This window comes from Pieris rapae, chromosome 3, assembly GCF_905147795.1.
Source record: "Pieris rapae chromosome 3, ilPieRapa1.1, whole genome shotgun sequence".
NCBI classification, from domain to species: Eukaryota; Metazoa; Arthropoda; class Insecta; order Lepidoptera; family Pieridae; genus Pieris; species Pieris rapae.
In genome coordinates, this window is record NC_059511.1 from 3,830,768 (window position 1) to 3,850,979 (window position 20,212).

Consider the following 20,212-nt stretch of genomic DNA (forward strand, 5'->3'; position numbering starts at 1 on the left):
GGACAGTCTTTAGACTGTATTGGAAATGTTAAGTTGACTTTAATCTTAGTGTACAAAAAAAATTAGTAACGCTACAACCCTTGGCCTGGATCAATAACCCTTAGCACCCTGTATTTGTTTCACGTTTCTAATGTTTTTCCTAAAACACAAGTAAGAGAAAATCCTTTCATGCACAGCCCGGGTTCAAACATAGGTAGAGAGTTAATCAAACGCTCAAGTCACAAGGCGATCTTGGTCAAAGCTTAGGCAATTTGTAATAATCGTAATCCTATAATAAATTCATATAGTACCTATTAAACTACTTAGTGCAAACAAACGATCGTCCTTCAATAAAAACACACCCAATACTGTATTCCATAAATTGTAGAGTAATTGTAAATGTCACTTTGTAAGCGGGTAGATTATAGGTAAATCATGCTTTATTGACATGCTTTAGACGCTTTAGATATTGTTACTGTAGATTTATGTGTTTTGCCACTTGCTATATTGACGTATTCGATTACGGTGATATAGAAGGATAATGACATGTAATAAATTGTGTGATACAATTGCGGAGACCTTTTCACACAAACAATCATTCGCACACGTGTATACCCACACATTGCTAAATAATTTTCGAAAAACTTTTAATTATTTTTCACTTGTTTTACCTCGGAAGAGTCTAATCAATCCCCAATACAGATGTGTTTTAGTAGTCATAATAATCCTACACTAGGATATTCCTGCCCAGCGTATCAAGTGTCTAAAACTAAAAATATACTAATTAAAATAGAGGGGTAGCATAGTTAAATTTTCCATATGTTTCTACCTAAAAGGTAGGTTTAGTGAATATTAAGACGAAACGCAGTTTACGGTGAAAATGAAGTCTAATCAAATCAGTCAATTTAATTTAAACCCGGTTTTAAATATAAACCAGTATATAATATGTATGTACATATATAATATGTTAGTCACAGAATAGTCACAGTATCATTACTCTATGAAAAGAGAGACGGCACAGATTAAACACTAAAAATAAATGTCAATAATAATTGCTTAAAGACTGAATTAAAATAGATGTAAGGACCGATAGTATTTTGACAGTGACCTCTCTAACTTGACCCCAGCGATCGTTAGCCAAAAATGGCTAACAAGTGAAAAGGTGAGGGTCCCGAGACCCGTCGTGGGAACGACCAATTATATGCGGGTCACAGTTTATCATACGACAAAACTTTTGTAGGGTGACCACTGACCAATGTTACGACACGCAATCATAAATCCAAGGTAAATAATTGTTAATTAGACAATGTTTACTTCGATTCCTTAACATGAATGCACTGTTAAAGACGTTGGTTATGTAAAGTAGCTTTTTAGCTAAACGTATTAAAATTCAGACTCGTTTGCTTTTTTAGCTTCTTTTATAAGTCAAAAATCTCTGTTTCTTTGTCTGTAGACAGCTTTGCTATAACGAGCGCTGTTACTTTATTTCGTTTAAAAGTATAAAAATCACTTTATTCTATTAATTACATGAATAAAAAGAAATACGGATTTCAAATATTTGCCATCTAAAGAGGACATAATTGAAACACATATTAAATATAAATAGTTGTAAACTATCCTAAATATACTAAACTTATATTCACCCAAGATCTCGATCACGATCAACTAGCGGCGATTTACAAAGAATCTGATAGATCTGCACGGGCGCAAGATAATATGCATACAATTACTTTAGTTTATTCGTTACATTCTAATGTACACAGTTGGACAGATATTTCATAGTTCTATTTCAAATATGAATGTCTTTATTTTGAGTGTAAGTTGGTACTTTTTTTGTTAAATGTAATATGTTAGGTTTAGGTTTCGGTAATAGTGAGATAGATTTATTTTTTTGCATGATTATGGAGGTAAACAACTTCTCCATTAAGCGTGTTCTTCGAATTATTATTTACACAATTAGATTATAATCATTTTTTATCAGATTATAGTCGGTCTAGTTCCATAATTTCAAATTTGTTGCCAGCTGCGATGGTGGTGTAATGGTCAGCATAGTTGCCTTCCAAGCAGTTGATCCGGGTTCGATTCCCGGCCATCGCACATGTTTTGCTTTTTTTATTTTTTTTACCACTAGTTTAAAGATATTTTACTTAGTTTTTACAACAAAAACTTAAAATTACAACTTTTTCTATACAATTTAGTTGACCTTAGTAGAAAACAGGTTTAGCGATAACAGCAATACGAGGTTTTGTTATGAACTAAAGCTAAACTAGATTTCCTGTTTAGACAATAATTAAAATAATGTCATTTTGTCTTTTGTCTTCGGTATTACTTTTATTGTAATGTATAGTATTTATTTTAATGTTTTAAAATTTCGGAATATTACTAGTAAAATTAACAGTCATAAATCTGGAAAATCTATTTGCAACATAAGCACTTCAGCAGTGACATTTAAAAAACCCTTACCATGTAAAAATCACAACGTACATATACAAACAGTAATTTAATAAACGTCTCCATATAACTGAATCACTCCCTAAATGGACATAATAACAGCCTCATTATCGAAATAACATCTCTGATTCGTCACATCACGCCAAAAAAGGTGTTAAAAGGTGCTGTTATCGAGTTCCAACTCATTCATCAAACAGACATTTCCGTAATTAATTTAAAATGCTGGACGTCCGACCTTGACGGGCGCCCCGTGTAGAATGGCGCTTCAAGGACAGTGCAATGTACTCACAAAATTGTTAATTGACGGTAGGCTTATATTTTGGTTGTTAGATACGGTTGTATTCAAAGATGAATTTGAGTTTTTTATGTATTTCTATAAATGTATTTCTAAATAAAACGCAATGAAATCTTCTGTACTTGAGATAATTATTGATGTTGTTAACATTTCGTCTTTTAGCTACTTAATTGTTATGAAATTTTGAAGTTAATCTTTCACTTATGAGCTCATATACCTAGGTGTGTCGAATTGCGTCTAGTCATGTCTTAGGTTTTATCGCAAATAATTTGTCTCCTGTCGAATGAAGCATTTAAATAAATGGTTAACTAAATCGGCCATGAGTCACGATCCGATCGGCTTCTGATTGTATTATAGAACCCCGTGGGAATTGTTATGACATTTCCATGATTTACATTCATATTTGAGACTCGTTTTATTAGTATGTACTTATTGTGTGACCAGCTGCTAGACACCATTGTTACCACAGCTGAATTTCACTATCACGATCTCGTGTATACGTCTCGTTACTGGCCAGAAAAAATATCGCATTTACATTCAGCCGTAGTGAGCAGGGAAGTGGGCAGGACGAGTGTGTAAATGCAATACTTCGTCTTAAGTATTCACTTGACTGCTCACTGCGACTGAATGTAAATGCGGCATAAGAATTATCGAGAGGGACAGTGAGTCTGTGGAAGATGCTCATTTAAGAACCTATCGAAATTTGGCAAAATCATCTGGAGTTGGGCTCAAGCGAACACGGCGTTACCTGCAAAGGGTTGTCGTAGTAGTTAAAACAAAACAGAATCATAAAAAATCCTGTTCCGTAATTGGTACCTATTTTTATGATTTATTTCTGCATTTTTCAACTTTAATTTCTTTATAATGGGAAGCATACCTCTTGTGATAATGTATAATTATGCGTTGACAGAACATTTCACTTGCAATGTTGTTTCTTTGTTTAATTTAAACATTTGTTACAAGGTCTTGATATGTCGCCAAGTTGATGGCTTCCTCATCAGAAACCTTTCATTTGGCTATCTTGCCTTTATCTTTAGTAAAGTTTTGAAATACATGTAGAGAGTTACGACTACGCAGTTTATGAAATACCTACTATTATTAAATTCCAGCGAAATAATAGGGAATGGAATAAAATTTGGTACAAAGGATACAGAAATTCATTATAAGTTCTATAGGCGAGGCGAGTCCTGTAGAGTGACATTCACAATTCTTTCGTGATTAACTTTCTTAATAGGTAAACCATTCGTTCAAATCAGACCTAATTCTCTGGATAAAACTAACTTATGCATATGCTATAACCAAAGCGATGAAATCGGTAATATGAATAAATATTACCTGACCAACTTGTTGTTCCAAATTCAAACAGGGCGCGAATTCAATTCCCACAGTCACTCTTTACGAAATCAACAGAAATCGTATTTATGACGTCCTTCTTGCACCATTCCCAAATAAAAAAACAATTAAAACTGTTGTAACAACCGTAAACAAACATAAAATAATAAAATACGAATCATTAATATTATAAGTAACGAGTGACGCCAAGTTTCATGATTTGCAATTAAAATGCGCACATGACTGTAATGAGGATTAGCGGGAAACTAAATACTTGTATAAAGTCACAATACATATTTATTTATTTAACACGAAAGGTTTATTTAATAATAATAAGTATTTTATTCGCAAAGAAATTATATTCATATTGATTAATTATAAACAAAACCTCGGAATCATATCGCTGAAAAGAACAATTTATTTATTTATTATTGTCAAAATTTATGATTATAAACATATAGCTATCATAGTGTCACAGGGGGCAAAAAAATTTCGAACACTTTTTGATCGAGGACCTGACAGGCAAACCAAATATAATTGTGAACCTTATATACATATATATATAATATATATAATATATATGCATATTAGGTTCAGTGTAGCCGAGTATTTAGGCTTTAGCTTCCATGTTTGCCTCTCAGGTCCTCCAACTCCTCATTTACGATCCAATAGTACATTACGTAATAAGTTTTCAATGCGTAATAATCTTGAAAAAACAACCAAAAATAACTACTAAGCCATCGAGTTATATACTAAATGCCTAATCAATATTATTATGATAGTCATGCTTGGATAATTTATTGAAGTAACGAGTATTGATCGAATAAAATAATTATAGCATATCGTTATGCGGCGCCGGCGCATGGCGCAACCGATAAACTGTTCTAATGAGATGGAAAATATGTATTACATAGAGTATGTCACATTAGTTAAAAAAAAATATTAAATATTAAAATTGATATATGTTTTATGTTTGTTTTAATAGTAACAAAAAAAAACATAATTAACTGCAAGCAATTAATTATGTCCTTCAAATAAAGAGCGTTCTAATTCTTAAAAGGCACTTTTGAGCCCTCTGGCACTGAGGGTGTCCATGGGCAGCGGTATCACTTAGCATACTGTGAGCCCCCGACCGTGTTCCCCCTGTTCTATAAAAAATATCGGTCAGCGAAAGATTTTGTATAGTATTGCTTTACGTTCCAACTCAAGTCAAACAAAAACATGAGCCTGTCCATAGTTTTCTAATAATATATGACTGAATAATGAATATAAAAACGCTAAGTACATTACAATTACTTACCATTACAAGTCGGTTCACGCCTTGCCCACTGCTATTAAATACTTTACTAATAACAGGTGTTTTTAAATTGGTCTGGTTTGCGTAATGTATGCTAGATAAATAAAGTATATGAATAATTACAAAGGATAATAAGAATTAGCTGCGCCGTATCAGCCGCGTTGCTTAAAATATCTTTATAATGACCAAGAAAATTACATTATCAACATATTACAAACTTTAATTTTTTAATAAAATCGGTCATAGATTGATTACATTGTTCAATATAAATTGGTTTTATTTTAATTTATTAACAAAATGTTTTATAATGGCGATGATGATGACTCATATGTGTCATCATCATCGCCATCCTTGCCTACTTCATAATAATCCTACAATGGTCTCGATCCTTGGCGACTCAATTCAAGATCGTATACTTTCCCATCACTTTTAGGTCATCTTCGGTGCATCTCTTTTTAGGCCCGGCTTTGGCCCTTTCTGCTGGTGGTGGTGTACTGATCACGCAAATCACACAAATCTTCACTTAATAAATAATATACAATTTCGAATGTTATAGTGACTATATGTAACACGGTATTTTGAAACCCTCAATTGAAATTCAAATTATGAAATCAATAGTTAACTTGTTATTCTGACGATCCGTAAAATACCTTTTAAAAACCTTGTAAGGAGTATATATGTGACTTACAAGTCTACACTAAGTAATAATTTAAAAATAACTATTACATTTATTTAATTAGGTAATTAGTGCATTTACGGCACTTTATTACAGTAATGAGGTTTACCTTCTCACCTCAGTAATTAAGTGTCATTAACGCAATTGACCGGATTCTTAAAGCTAAAACCCTGAAAAATGATTTCCTTTACGCGAATTTCCGTTTTCTGTACTGTAAAGAACTTGTGTAACTTAAAATAATATCAATGTATTATTTTATTATGGCGGAATGTAATTTACTGATAACTAAAAGAAACAATGATTAAACGTTATTATTGATAATGACATTTTTCTTCTTTTTAAAACCTAGTAACATTTATACGTCAATCGACATATGACAGACAACAATAAAGGCGGTTAACGGACGTTGACAGTTGACAGATCAATAGTAACATTAAAATTTTTGCTTACTCATAACACTATGCCCCTATAAAGGATTAATAACAGTAATGCTGGCAGCCTAATAAAGTATGAAATGAAAACAAAAGGTTATATGAACAATAAGAGTCCTTGTATGAAATATGAAATGCACAGACATAAATACATATGTCATAACTGTAATTACATAAAATTATAAAGTTGAACATTAATTTTAACAACGCATCAATTATAGTAATGAATGTTTCCCTTTGTAAATATAGGATCGAATGATAATAGTTTATCCACTTGGCTCTCGTCTCGTTGAAAAACAGTTTTTTTTACTTTAAATTCGTATTTTTATTTATAGCTCGCATATAATAAATTAAGATTCTGAAGTGGGAAGAATTTTATTCCTATATATTTATTATAAGTATGTATATAAAGTGTGTGTGTGCATCGCAAACTTTCGGTTTTACGACAAACGCACGTCGTTACTTGGTGTACACTTAGCGCTCGTGGGTTCAATTCCTATCGTAAAATTATAAAAGTTGATCTTTTTACAGGACTTTAAATATGAACGTTATTACACAGTTGCACGATCTTTAATATGAACAAAGTGGAAACATTCTGTTTAAAACATACGATCGCGAACTTATCATGTATAAATACAAAACCTGACCAAAATTATTAAGGTGCAACTTAATTTGTTAACATTGTGCCTCCAACATTGTTCATTATTTGTTTTTCACATAAAACATGACGAAAATATACTCAAAGACATAATTCAAGAAATACTATTAAAATAAACTTATTCCAAAACATGGTCCTTACGCTAGACTGCAATGTTTTCCCGATTACTTGTAATAACGTGGAATCCAAAGTCCTTAATTAAAAATTAACATTTTATAAGGCCTTTTAGTAGTAGTTTATTTCATTGTTAAAGCATTTTTTTAAATAAATTGTCTCAGCACAAATACTTCACTTACCGATTCATTTTATATTTAGCCCGCCTAAGAAAGTGTCAATACATACTTACAGTCTCTATTAAGGGGAAGCCACTCTGTGGTTGTGTTCTATTTTTTCCACTTACCACTGTGTAGCATGTGGGCTATTCGTCATGAAATGCCAAGTATATTGTTTGGAACTTTTATCTTTCGAATAATTTATGTGTTGCATAGATATTTGGGACTTCATCCATACATTGTGAAACAGGCCCTTAATCTCACTAAATATTTTGCATTGTCAGATAATGCATGACTATAAATACGCCTTTAATGTTATGACTTCAATCCAACTCTGGGAATCTCTTTCATTATGATCTCTCTTTATTATTATTTATATCTCATATCTCTTTCACGATATCGATCGTTTTTATGATAAAGGTATTAAGAAAGTAAACAATTTCGTGTATTGCTCAAAACACTGGGCCTTTTCTGATAATAATCATTTTAAATTACTTAATGTGCTTATTACACGCTCCGTGGACGTTATTTAGCTACTGGTTTTTAATGTTAAGGCTGATTTAAATAAATACTTGCGTTTGGTATATTCGAAATTCAGTTCAGTGGCATTTCGATATTTTTATGTGCATAACAAGGACACAAAAACAGAGTTCATCTGCAAGTATTTCTCTATTTATTTCGTTAGAAATAGAAAGACACAGTAGTTTGATGATGATATGATTTCCATGTTCGCAAATTATGTATACGTAGAACCTTCATTGAATTAACAAATATTAAAACAAATAGATTTATTAAGAAATTTTTAGAATCCATAAACAATATTTGCTAAGAGAAAACATATTGAAAGTTCTTGTAACATACGATTTCTTCTCACTAAATATAACATGTTAACATGTGTAACCACTCCCTCAATTCATATAAGTGTATTTTTATTTATACTACATTAATGAGTTGTATGCTGTATTTGATTTCAAAGTTAGATATTACAGAAATGGTACTTTGTACAAATTTGGCGTGCGTTTCTACCATAATACGACATGTATAGAAAGTGCTAAAAAACTTCGTTAGCTAGCTTCGTCTGATATGGCAACAAATTGGTTTGGCTCGGCGCCTGCGCTCTCGATTTAAATTGACAGCGCAGATATTGTCTGTGCAAATATGGCGCTAATATTGTTATTGACATTTGCAAGAAGAAAGTGCAAATTATTTAAGATGATTTGTCATAAAATTTACTAAAACCACGAGAGAAGGAGACATTTTAACATGTCTTTGATATAATACACTTCTACACAAATCATTCAAAGATAATTTTTAGATAGATTATAAAATCTTAACAAAACTTAAATCCACTTGTTAAGGGGAAAATATTTTTAATTTTACTAAAAATAATTTTACCAACAAATTAGTCACAAGGTACCAGTACCAATAGTAATCAAAAATATTTCTTTACAGCACGCAAACGCCGTCCGTGAATCAGCGAAGCAGATTTTGGAATCCCTCAACACTGACACAGAAGAAGCTATAACCCTGGCCAGGGCCCTTCGAGCCCGGCCTCCAGTTAATATGCTCCCAGCCGCTAAAGCGGGAACCTTCTTTGCCCGAGACAATCTGTCAAACTTCATAGACTGGTGCAGAAAGGCCCTAGGTATCCTGGAATGTCTCCTATTCGAGACTGATGATTTGTGTCTAAGGAAAAATGAGAAACACGTGGTTCTTTGCCTCTTGGAGGTTGCTAGAAAAGGAGCTGTCCTTGGTATGCCAGCACCTTTGCTGGTTCAAATGGAGAAGCAGATTGAAAGGGAGTTAGCTGGAGAAGAGTTAAGGCCAGACGACTCGGCATTGGGACTGGTTCCGTCGGGGCCGCAACCGCAGTTGGTGACTAATGACTTGAGAAGTCTGGATGAGAGGGTCAGGGATTTGGTAGAACGGTGCTCCTGTCCCACACAGTTCCCAATGGTGAGAGTTTCTGAGGGAAAATACAGGATTGGGGACACAAGGCTGCTGATTTTTGTTCGGGTAAGTTGTTTTAAAAATTACTTAACGTAGCAACTTTTTTTTAGTAAAACAAAGTTTTTTTTTAAATAGTAGCGATTTGTAATTGTCTAAATATTATGTTATTACATTAAAATGCCGATTTTATAGTTAATTAATATGTTTAATAAAATCTACCATATAAATAGAAACAGTCTCTTTATAATTAACATACACTTAAAAAAAACTAAATTATTTAGAATCAGCATGGGCTTTGTATCCAAATCTAGCAGATCGAATAAGTAAAGTTGTGTTGATTTGATTAATGACTATATCACAAAAAAGGTAATCCGATACAAACTAGACGAATAGTTTGGTTTCTGTCACTCCATGTTTGACACAAGGTCAAGGTAGTGTTCAGAATCAAGCAAACCGCTTTCGTGAGCTATATGACCTCTGCACAGTTAAAAGAAAACTCCTCGAAAAACTTAATGATAAATAACAATTTCTAAATGTCGTCCTAGTATTATATGAAAGCATGTTAATTTATAAATAAAAAGAGGTTTACATTTAAAACAATATAATGGAATATAAGAAAAGCACTATCGTACTTAATGTTTTCCATTAAAAGTGAAATATCTTATATTAACGAAATATTAACTTTTTACCTGGTAAAAAGTTAGTTAGCAGTAGGTCTCGACTGTGAACCTTATCCCACGGACTTACTTAAGAACAAGACCAAAATAGTATTAATAATTAATACAAATCAAACATTGTTTATATATAGCAATCCAGTAGAGATCCTAGTAAGAGATTGCTGTTAAGAAGTTTATAGTTATATAATAGAAGATTTAATAAATAAATAAAAAATAGTCCACAAATCTTCAAAATATGTGAATGTATTTTCAAGTAGTTTTATTAAGAGATTGTTAATACCAACTTGCGTACTAAGCGTCGTCTAAAAACTCGAATCTATAGACAATGACGATCGAGCGCTATTGAGCTTTGAAAGAACCTCAAAGGATTCCCAAGATGACTTGAAACAAATTTCTCAGCGCTTGCACTTCATCTCCGTTGAAAAATCAATGACTAGCAAATTCACTTCTTTTATTCAACTTTAACTAGTATCAGAAATTTGATTTCATAAAAAATAAAGACTTTAATTTTAGATGTGCTAGGAATTATGGTATGAGGTTGTCACAATTCACTGTGTACTGTATACACTTGACTACCCAAGTTTTATTTTTGTTGTAAGAAATCAACCCTAAATCTGACAAATGACATACGGACAGGCAATTAATCACTTTTTACTGATAAATAGCATCTAACGTGTCTGGAGGTGAGCAGGAAGTGTTGCTAGTAATTAATTGCAATTCGCATTTATTAAGCATTCAATTTAATGACAGTAACCGTACACAGGATATAAACTATGTTTGATTTGTATTAAATTGAAAATGTTTTAACAAATACTATTTTGGTCTTGTTCTTAGAGACATACCGCTAACTATGAAACCCGTAAGTCAAAATCCAATATAAATTAATATGCGATAAGTTTCGTCTAAGTGTAAAAAGCAATAGCTACTTACTGTCGTGTACATTATAATATCGTAAATATATCAGTGTCGCGTATACATTATCTCGTAACGGCGAAATGGTGGCGTAAATCTCGCTACACAATACCTTATATTTACATCATAAAATTATCAAACGTTCCAAAAATAGCACGTGTCAAGATACACTGGACAAAGGTCAACCAAACATGCATTTCATATGACCGTATACGGATACGACCAGGCCATGATTCATCGCAGGCGCACAAAATAGATCTATAGATCCATTAATGGATAAAAATCATTTATAGCACGTGGTAGTAATTACCGTCAAGTGTTTCCGGGGCCTTTTATGGTGTTAACATATGGTTTTTGAAATTGTGACCTTATTGCACAAGATCATGACAATATAACAAGTAAAAATATGAATTTGAAATAATTAATATGTACTTGAAACCTTGCTGACATAAATGTTCTCCCTTCCAGATTTTACGTTCGCATGTAATGGTTCGAGTTGGTGGTGGCTGGGACACATTGGCACACTACTTGGATAAACACGATCCATGCCGTTGCAAGGCACAGCACAGGACATCACTCTCCGCTCGGCTTGCGAGGCCTAAACAGGACCTCGCCGGCGCTACAGTTACCTACGAAAGACCAGACTTTAAAACGTACGAACCAGTTTCCATGCCATATCAATCCAAACTGTACAATGACGAGCCAAGGAGTCTCCAGTATCAATCCAACAACAAACTAGATGCCCCGACCAGTCTACCATATTTTGGAGATATAGATAGGGGTGCAAGCCCTAGCAGAAAGCATTTAGCACCACGAACACACAGTCCTAGCAGATGCTCTTCATCTCCGGATCGAAGGACCAAAATTGTGACGACCAATCACCTGGTACCAACACCTTTGGGGGTACGAAATAAGAGTCCAAGACCAGTTTCTCCCGCTCCAGCAGTTGAGAGTGCATCCGATAATGGTTCGGAAGTGTCCGATGAAGGGTACAGGAGTTTGGGAGTGGTGGCTGGTTCCACCCAGGGATCGCCCTCTACGAAGACAACGAATAGATATTCGCTTCACAGCCAGACATCAATGGAAGACGCTGATTTTAGCGGTAAGCTTATATAGTTATTAATTAAAATAGTTTAATTTATTCACCAAATCAACACTTAATACTAAACTAATTGAATCAGTGGAGGGATTATGTAAGTCACACAATTACGAATTAGCTAGTTTCTTATATAAATGAGGGTTCACTGTAAATTGAGCAATTTATTATTAATATGTATGTATTTATTTACAGTTAAGTACAGTAATAACAAAGCATAAAATATGTCATGATAATGAGTTAGACATGTTTCACGATTATCTGTTTAGCGGATAATGAGCAGAAATTACAGTTAGTGTGACCGGTGTTGAGTAGAGGTATTTCGTGAAAAGACAGGGAAACTGCAAGTAAATGAACGCTGTAATAGTATTGTTTAAAGAGTGGTGTCTAAGTGATAAACTTAAGTGAGAATTTCTATTAAACAACTAAATAAGTCAACGGAACGAACTGATCGTAACAATAATATGTCTATTGACAGTGTCATTTTCATAATTTTGTGAAATCTACAATCTCATAAAATTGTTAAAAAGAAATTCCCTTGCTGAAAGTCTGATAAAACTTTAAGAATTATACTTAAGAATAGAAGACATTTGTTCGTAATATGTATAATATTATACACAGCCTTCATTACGGCTAGTATTAGATGATTAAATCGCCTTCGCCTTTGTTTTAGTGTCACGCAGTAGATATTTGCGCAATGCGCGCGCGCCGACGACACGCGTCGTTCCGTTAAATTGGCTCCGGACTAAATTACATCCCTCCTTCAGGGTTGTCATATTCAATAAAACTAATATCGTATAAAATAGATGCTATTTAAATTTGTTTGTACAAACGCCATGGATTTGTAGACTAAAGAACTATACAATAATTGCTGTAGAGAAAGGAAGTGCTTAGGAATTCATAAAAAAACATTAGGACCGTTAAGCCGCTATCTGGAAAATATAAGCAAGAATATCAGTCAGGTTTAATTTCGGATTATGTTTAAAAAAAATCAATCATTAAATTGCATTTCTATCTTACTTTTATATATTATATACGGTTAGGCTTAAATTTATATTTAAAAAAATTTATAATTCCGACATCCGACATTCCACAACTAAGCGTTATTTATTTCAACTTTTCTCGCGCATCACAACTATGTGGAACCAGCTGAAGTATTGAAATATTTCCGAAGCAATTCAACTTAGGGTCCTTCAAGATCGTATTAATCCTCTGGCCTTGAAGTTCACTTCACTTAACCTGTGCTAAAAACTAAGAAAATTTTCGAACATTTTCGTGTAAACTAAACTTACACTTGCCTAAGATATAATTTGAAGTATCTACAGTTCTATTTTCTTTAGCCACCAGCCCTAACGGCCGTGTCATTACAACTATCTAGTTACGTTCATATTTATGCTATTTGCTCAATGTTTTAGTAAATTATACTCCATGAGGTATTGTTATGACAATATTTGTTCGCTGCGTTAATAAAATAAGGTACTGCATTGTTGAAAGATAATCATCAATAGATTAGGTAAATATATTATATTAAGATTTCGATTCATTCGAAGATTCTTTGGACATTTAATTATTGGTTATTATTTTATGAGCTCAGCAATCGGCATAAAACTTCCTACATCTTGCAAGCCATTTAAATTGTATTGTTTATATTAATGATGAGTGTCAACACGCTCTCAATGGGCTTTTAATCGATTTTTTTATTTAAACTAGTTAATAGTTCCGCCTGAAATCCATGAGGTCTATGCGTTATCATAAGGTCGGTTTAGCTTTTCTAAAATTTATTTGTGTTCGAATGCTTTTAAATCAATTTAGGGTGTTAAACTTAGCAGCTATGACGTCCTATCGTACGGTACATGAAATACGATTTTTGCAATTGCCACGAGATCTTATAAACTATTGAATTTTTAGTAATTCGGCTTAGACGAAGTAGGGGGCAACGGGTTGTGAATTTTAATCTCTGAGTCAGCTGTGTGGTATGCATTTCACTCCACACCTGCGCGTTGGGAATTTTTTCTAAGTAATATTAGGTGTTATACTTAGTGCAAATATATTTTTTTAACCATATTTTTACTTATTTCAACTATAATATTATTTAGAGATTTCATGAGAATAGGACAGGTTCATTTAACGATGTTTAGTCAAATATAACTAACAACATCGCGAGACGAGAATGAAAGATTGAAGAATGATACACGATAGACAATTCCAAAAATTTTATTCAAGAATTAATAATCCGTTCACCAACGTTACGATGCGTGAATGATTTCTGTCAGAAATTATTTATCAGAAATAATGTATGCCTGGCTCATGACTGGCGTTGGTGAATCTTTCCTAATATCTGCAAATACTTATATATTCTTGAAGACACATTTTTTTTGATAAATTAATACAAAATCTTCCATTTTGATATGAATTAATTATAATTTCTGACGCATGTGGCTATACATTGGTTGCATATGAATGGGATCCCAAAGTGATCCGCTGACGACATCCATTCAGGGGTCACTAACAATCTGACGACAATACAGAGACTTATTTGCGTACATAATTGTCTTGAATTGGTTGGACTTGATGTCATTAATATTTGATTGAGTACACTTGCTAATTCTGTCAGAACGACTTTTAGTATCTTGTTTAGAGATCTTTATATACCACTAGCTGTCCGCTTTTATCTAGCTTACCTTTTTAGTAGCTACATAGCAACATTTTAACCACATTTTTTTTAAATTCTATTAACAAAATTCGAATTGGTCAGATTTGAGCATAGAATATAAATTGCAATTTATCTTTGTTTCACAGTAATGAATATTTATAACGCCTTAAAAAATATATCACATCGTCGAGACAAAACGTAAAAAAATATGTTTTATTATATACTTTTTGGTATCGATATATAAAATTAAAGTCGCATAATCTTGTATTGTATGTAAATAAACAAATTAACATTCAGTTATCTAGTTATAACAAATAAAACGATAAACTTTATTATTATAGTTTTTTGTTAATTTAATACTAATATAATATGTCTTATTTTTCGATCGTCGAGGTAGGTTCTAACAAAACCCTATTTCATAACAATTCGATCCCGCAACTGCGCTTCCTTATAAGCATTTGAAATTGCATACAAAGTTGCATCTGCCAGGTATGGTGAGTATTCGTGAGTCGTGCCTGCCCTGGGGTCACATATTTGGTCAATTTATACGACTAGTTCCCGTGCTTTCCCTTGTTATATAGATGCTGTTACACTCTACTATGTCCACGACAATGTCTTTTGCGAAGTTTTTGAAATAGCCGAAAAAGTATTTACATTATTTTTTTCTTGTATTGACTGGTCTAAGAGAAATGTATGTTAGTTGATTAATTTAAAAGGATGATAATTATATTAGGCTATTTCTGGACGTAGATCGTCCCGAACAATCCACAGACGGAGAATGCTTGAAAATTCACAAAAATGAATTAAACATCTGAAAACCCACTCTTGAAGTCGGTTAAAAGTCCTTTTACTTTTCAAAGTAGAAATCATAAGTATTAGTTGCATATTTCGATAAAATATATTTTTTATATTTAGTTAAAAATATATACCATACTTAATTACTTGTTTAAACGCACACCTAAATATACTTTTATATGACGGTTTAACTGTCTATAATATATTTCATAAATTATTAAAAGTAATTGTACCCGCTCAATTTGTAGTATTCTTTAAAAACACTTTTAAAAGTAATAAAACCTTTTCTCATATGCAAGAAGGTGTTCAGTCTTCTGTGGCTGCCACACGCCGTATATTTTGCTAGTCCAAGGCACGCCGGTTTTCTCACGATTTCCTTCATCGTACGAGCGAGTGTTTAATGCGCAGGTTGGTAGAAAGTACGTCGGGATTCGAACCTACCACCTGAGGAAAGCTACCGCTAAAGCTTCTAGAAACACTACTCCTTAAACCACTACTAGTTTAAATACTTATATAAATTCTTAATGGTAATAGAAGTCAGGCAAGCAATAAAAATATTTTGAATGAAATTATAATATTTGTCTATTTTCTACAGAATTTTTATTCAACTATATCCGGGATATAAAGACTATTTATATTTAATAACTTGAAAGTCCTTGAAGTGCGCACGGCACCATGTTACAGCTAAGTCACGGTCGACGGTTATGGCGATATAAAATATGGTGAATCAGGAAACTTGTCGTATTAACACGGTAACATAACTCCTTATGTCCTTATATACGTTTGATTTATAAAACTACATAGTTATATCAATGTATTATATAGGATTTGCTAGTTCAGTTCATATACTATTTGATTGACTGCTTCATTTACAAATAATTTAAAACAACTGCTAATGTCCTAATCCTTGCCTCTCTTCTTTTTTTGCTACAGGTATATTTGTCGTTGTCATGTTTTGTTGAGCTCTGTATCATATTTTTTTTACTGAAACCTTTTTTGGATACATCCAATTTGTTTATTTTATGTTTTATTTTTAACTTTTTTATTGTAATTTGTATCTGTTTTGTTTCCAAATAAAACAAAAAATAAATGATTTAAAAAAATTAAGTGGCATATATAGAATTTTACATATGAAAATAAAACCAAAGAGAGATAAAGTGAATTCAACTCTCGATACTAGAAAATACAAGATGTTTAAAATATTAAACATTTTATAAGAGCTCTACAGTTTTAGAATTCATACATTACGCCTATTACAAACAACAAACGCAAACTTCTCATTCTAAATCAAGATGTCATTTGGTTAGACGCAAATTTCAAAATATTTGCAAACAGGTAGCTATTTCTAAATAAGTAGTAATCATTATCTCCAAATGGTATTGCCATATACAACAAAACGTGACGGTTCCACTGACTTTAGGGCATTATGGCCGCTTAATGGCTCATAAACCTGATAACATTTGAAATAGGCCTGCTATTAGTTTGTTCACTTTTATCAATTGATATATTGTAGCAATGAAACCTGTCGAGTCGCATATTTGTGATTGAAATACACATTTGCTCAAATGGCATAAACAGATACAGATAATTGATTTTTATTTTATTTTTTATTTTTTATTTTGGAGTGTAACAATAATGTGTTTCCTTTTTCAGAGCGTCTCGACCAAGACGACGGCTGCCATATCGATAAGACTGAGCGTGTCGACGATTACGTTAGTCTGACTACTGGTCTGCGCAAGACTGATTTCTCTGACACCTTCTACGGAGGCAGGAAGGCTAACTCAGAAGACAAGTCCAATCGTGCGAGCCCCGAGTGCATCGTTATTCACGAAAATAACGATTCACCGAGCAAAAGCCTTCGACCAACTAGAGAGTTATCCGAAACGCCAACGAAAACTATCCGAAATCGACAAGCAAGCAGAATCCCTCACTCCCCTGTTAGAAACAGGACTCCTAGCAGAGGAAACACACCCAGCCCAAAACACACCCCTGTACAATCGTCCCCAAAACTTACCCCGAAGTTGCCACCTACATCAAGAAACACGTGGGGCGGCAGGACCGCTCCAAACCAGGCTAAGACAAAATCGCGACCTACTATCGGTACTGACACATTTGACAATCCAAATAAGTCTCCAAAAACTAAACCAAAAGTCCAAAATGAGGCGTTCAAACGAAATTCTCCTTTAAGAGCCAGCAGCGCCACATTGCGGTCTCCACCTCAGAAACCGTTAAGTCCTCTATTAGAGCAAATACTCCGATCAGCGGAGAGCGCAAAAGATGATGCGTCAGTTTTAGAAAAAATGAAGGAAATCATTAGGACATATTCAAAAGGAGACGATTCTCTGTCTAGAACAAGTTCAAAAGACTCGGATTATGCGGATTTTACGTCGGCCTGGGTGATGTCTGACGGGAAGCTGGAAAGATCTACCAGCACCAGGCAGCTGGCTGCCCCCAGAAAGGACCGTGGATCTGGTGCTTCCAGAATTCCAGCGCCCGTAGCTATTGGTTGTCGGCGGTCCACGTCGACAACACAGTTCCAGTGACCGATTAAGACTGAAATAAGTTTTAGTGAACAGTGAATTTGCTTTTATAGAGTTTATTATAAAGCCGGGTGACAAAATGTTTACATTATAATAAGATAGAAACAAAAAAAAACAGATATGAAGAAAATGTATCTTGTTGGTAATCCCGGCTGTATGTACACGATATATCACTACCATATCTATTTAGATAAGTAGTTTATTCGAATTTAAGTCTAACAAAGTACTAATTTTTCAATAAAGAAAATTTGTACTAACACTGACAATTCACACGCACTTGTTTTGTGACAATTGACATACTGTCACGAGCAGAAGCGTGTTTTTAATTTTGACGCAATGACAAAGAAGAATATTAGATGGTGCTAATTTTAGCTTATTATAGTTACTTTAATTTTTTACGTGTTTATTTAAGTTGCTGACGTTGGTATGTTTCAATATTTTAATATTAAAACATAACAATGTTTTTTTTCTACTTTATAGTAGTAATTATAACTTATAAGCAGCCCAGCTCAATTATAATTCAATTGGCTCAAAAACCTTTTGCATTTAGAAAGTCATTCCAACAGTGCTGGGAATTTGGCAATTTACTTTTTCAGTAATCTCATTTATTCCTGAATAAGATAGAGAGCTAATGATTTCGTAGAAAAACTCAAATTACTGATTACCTTAATCAATGACAATTAACTTTTATTGATCATTAATTAGTTGTGATAACTATAATATAGTTTGTCTAAATAAATTTGGCAATAACAATAGCTTAGGACGTATTCGTAATATGTCATCAATCTGTCAAATTGAAAATGACATAAGATATAAGCGCCATTTTGTCGAATTGACGGCATAATTCGTATGACATAAGAAAGGGTCGATTTCGAAGAAAATCTAACTTTAAGATAGAGAAAACTATTCAAATCGATTTAAAATTGTAGAATTATTCAATTTTGTATGCACTTCTACGTCGTAAGGATCTAAAAACACAAAAAACACTTTCATACCTCACTAGTATCAAGGGCAAATGTAGTATTTTTTCACCATGAGACCACAGCCGTCCATTATTTGTGGCGTAGTGTCGCTTCTTTCATTTAAATAGAAAATTTAATGTTTAATTAAATTAATGTTTGAAGCGATGAGCGTGTCGAACGTGGTTTTGGTAGAATGCGAACACAATGGTAGTCTTGCGCTTACTGTAGCTACCAACTGGTTGACGGTTATTTTGCGCCATCTACCAAAATTACGAAGTGAAAAAAAATGGCCTGCGTATTGTTTCATTTGCTGTTAACTTATGCTTCCAAAACCCAGATACCAGGATTGTTTTATCAGTGTGTTTTGCTTGATAAACCACTTATCCAAAACTAGAAATATATAGATCTTATACTGGGCATATTCTTATTGTATCCTGTTTATACACAGTTATCAATAAATTTTGTGTTATTATAGTATATGTAAAGATTTTTGTAATCTGCAAATTATGAAGCTCTTGCTTATTTAGGAAAAAGTTATGTATTTCTCACTATTTAATTCTAACTTAACTGTTAAAGTACAGACAACACAATATGTGTGACTTCACACTTTCCATTTCGGCAAATATTTTCACTTAGGAGTTAATTTTCATTTCTTTGACATTCTTAGACCTATAATTCTAATTAATTTATTATAACAAACCACAAAAAGTATTTATTATTTAATTGTGGTGTCTGTACTTAAACATTAAATTAGTAATATTTATTAAAGTAAATATTCTCAGATTTCTACGTTTTAGGTATGATATAAAACAATAAAAATATTTAACAAAAACAATTAATTTAAGATCTTGATTTTAATTTTTTTATATCAGTGGTAATATAGGTTTATTATTGTATAGTTAAATATAATTATTGAAATTAGTTTAATACATTTAAAACTGAGAATAATTATTTTTCAAAAATTTCTGTTTCTTACATCTCTGTTTCAATGTTAGTTACAATTATTCATAAAAAAAACACATTAGTTTTATACATAGGGGTTTTGATACTGTGCTTGACGCATATATTTAATTTACCGAAACGTGTTATTATTAACGTTGAAACATAGATGTCGCTATGCTAGAGGCTAAGTTTTCGACTTACGTTACCAGTAACTATGCCATAGAAATTGTTATAATTCATACAATTAAATATTAATGGAAAATCCGTGTTTGATATACATCTCCTCCGTATTCC

General features: G+C 32.9%; 1 protein-coding gene and 1 non-coding gene across 2 annotated transcripts in view; both read left to right on the plus strand.

The window, feature by feature from the left end:
* Window positions 1-20,180, plus strand: part of LOC111002954 (GAS2-like protein pickled eggs) — a 45,549-nt gene extending 25,369 nt beyond the window's left edge. The window contains exons 3-5 of the mRNA XM_022273260.2: window positions 8,844-9,407; window positions 11,399-12,032; window positions 17,128-20,180. Coding sequence (XP_022128952.2) covers window positions 8,844-9,407; window positions 11,399-12,032; window positions 17,128-18,017 — 2,088 coding nt within the window. The 3' untranslated portion in view covers window positions 18,018-20,180. The remainder of the gene's footprint in view (window positions 1-8,843; window positions 9,408-11,398; window positions 12,033-17,127) is intronic.
* On the plus strand, window positions 2,005-2,076 carry Trnag-ucc. Its single transcript has one exon. It is a non-coding gene; the product is annotated as a tRNA-Gly (tRNA).
* Window positions 20,181-20,212: the final 32 nt, after the last annotated feature.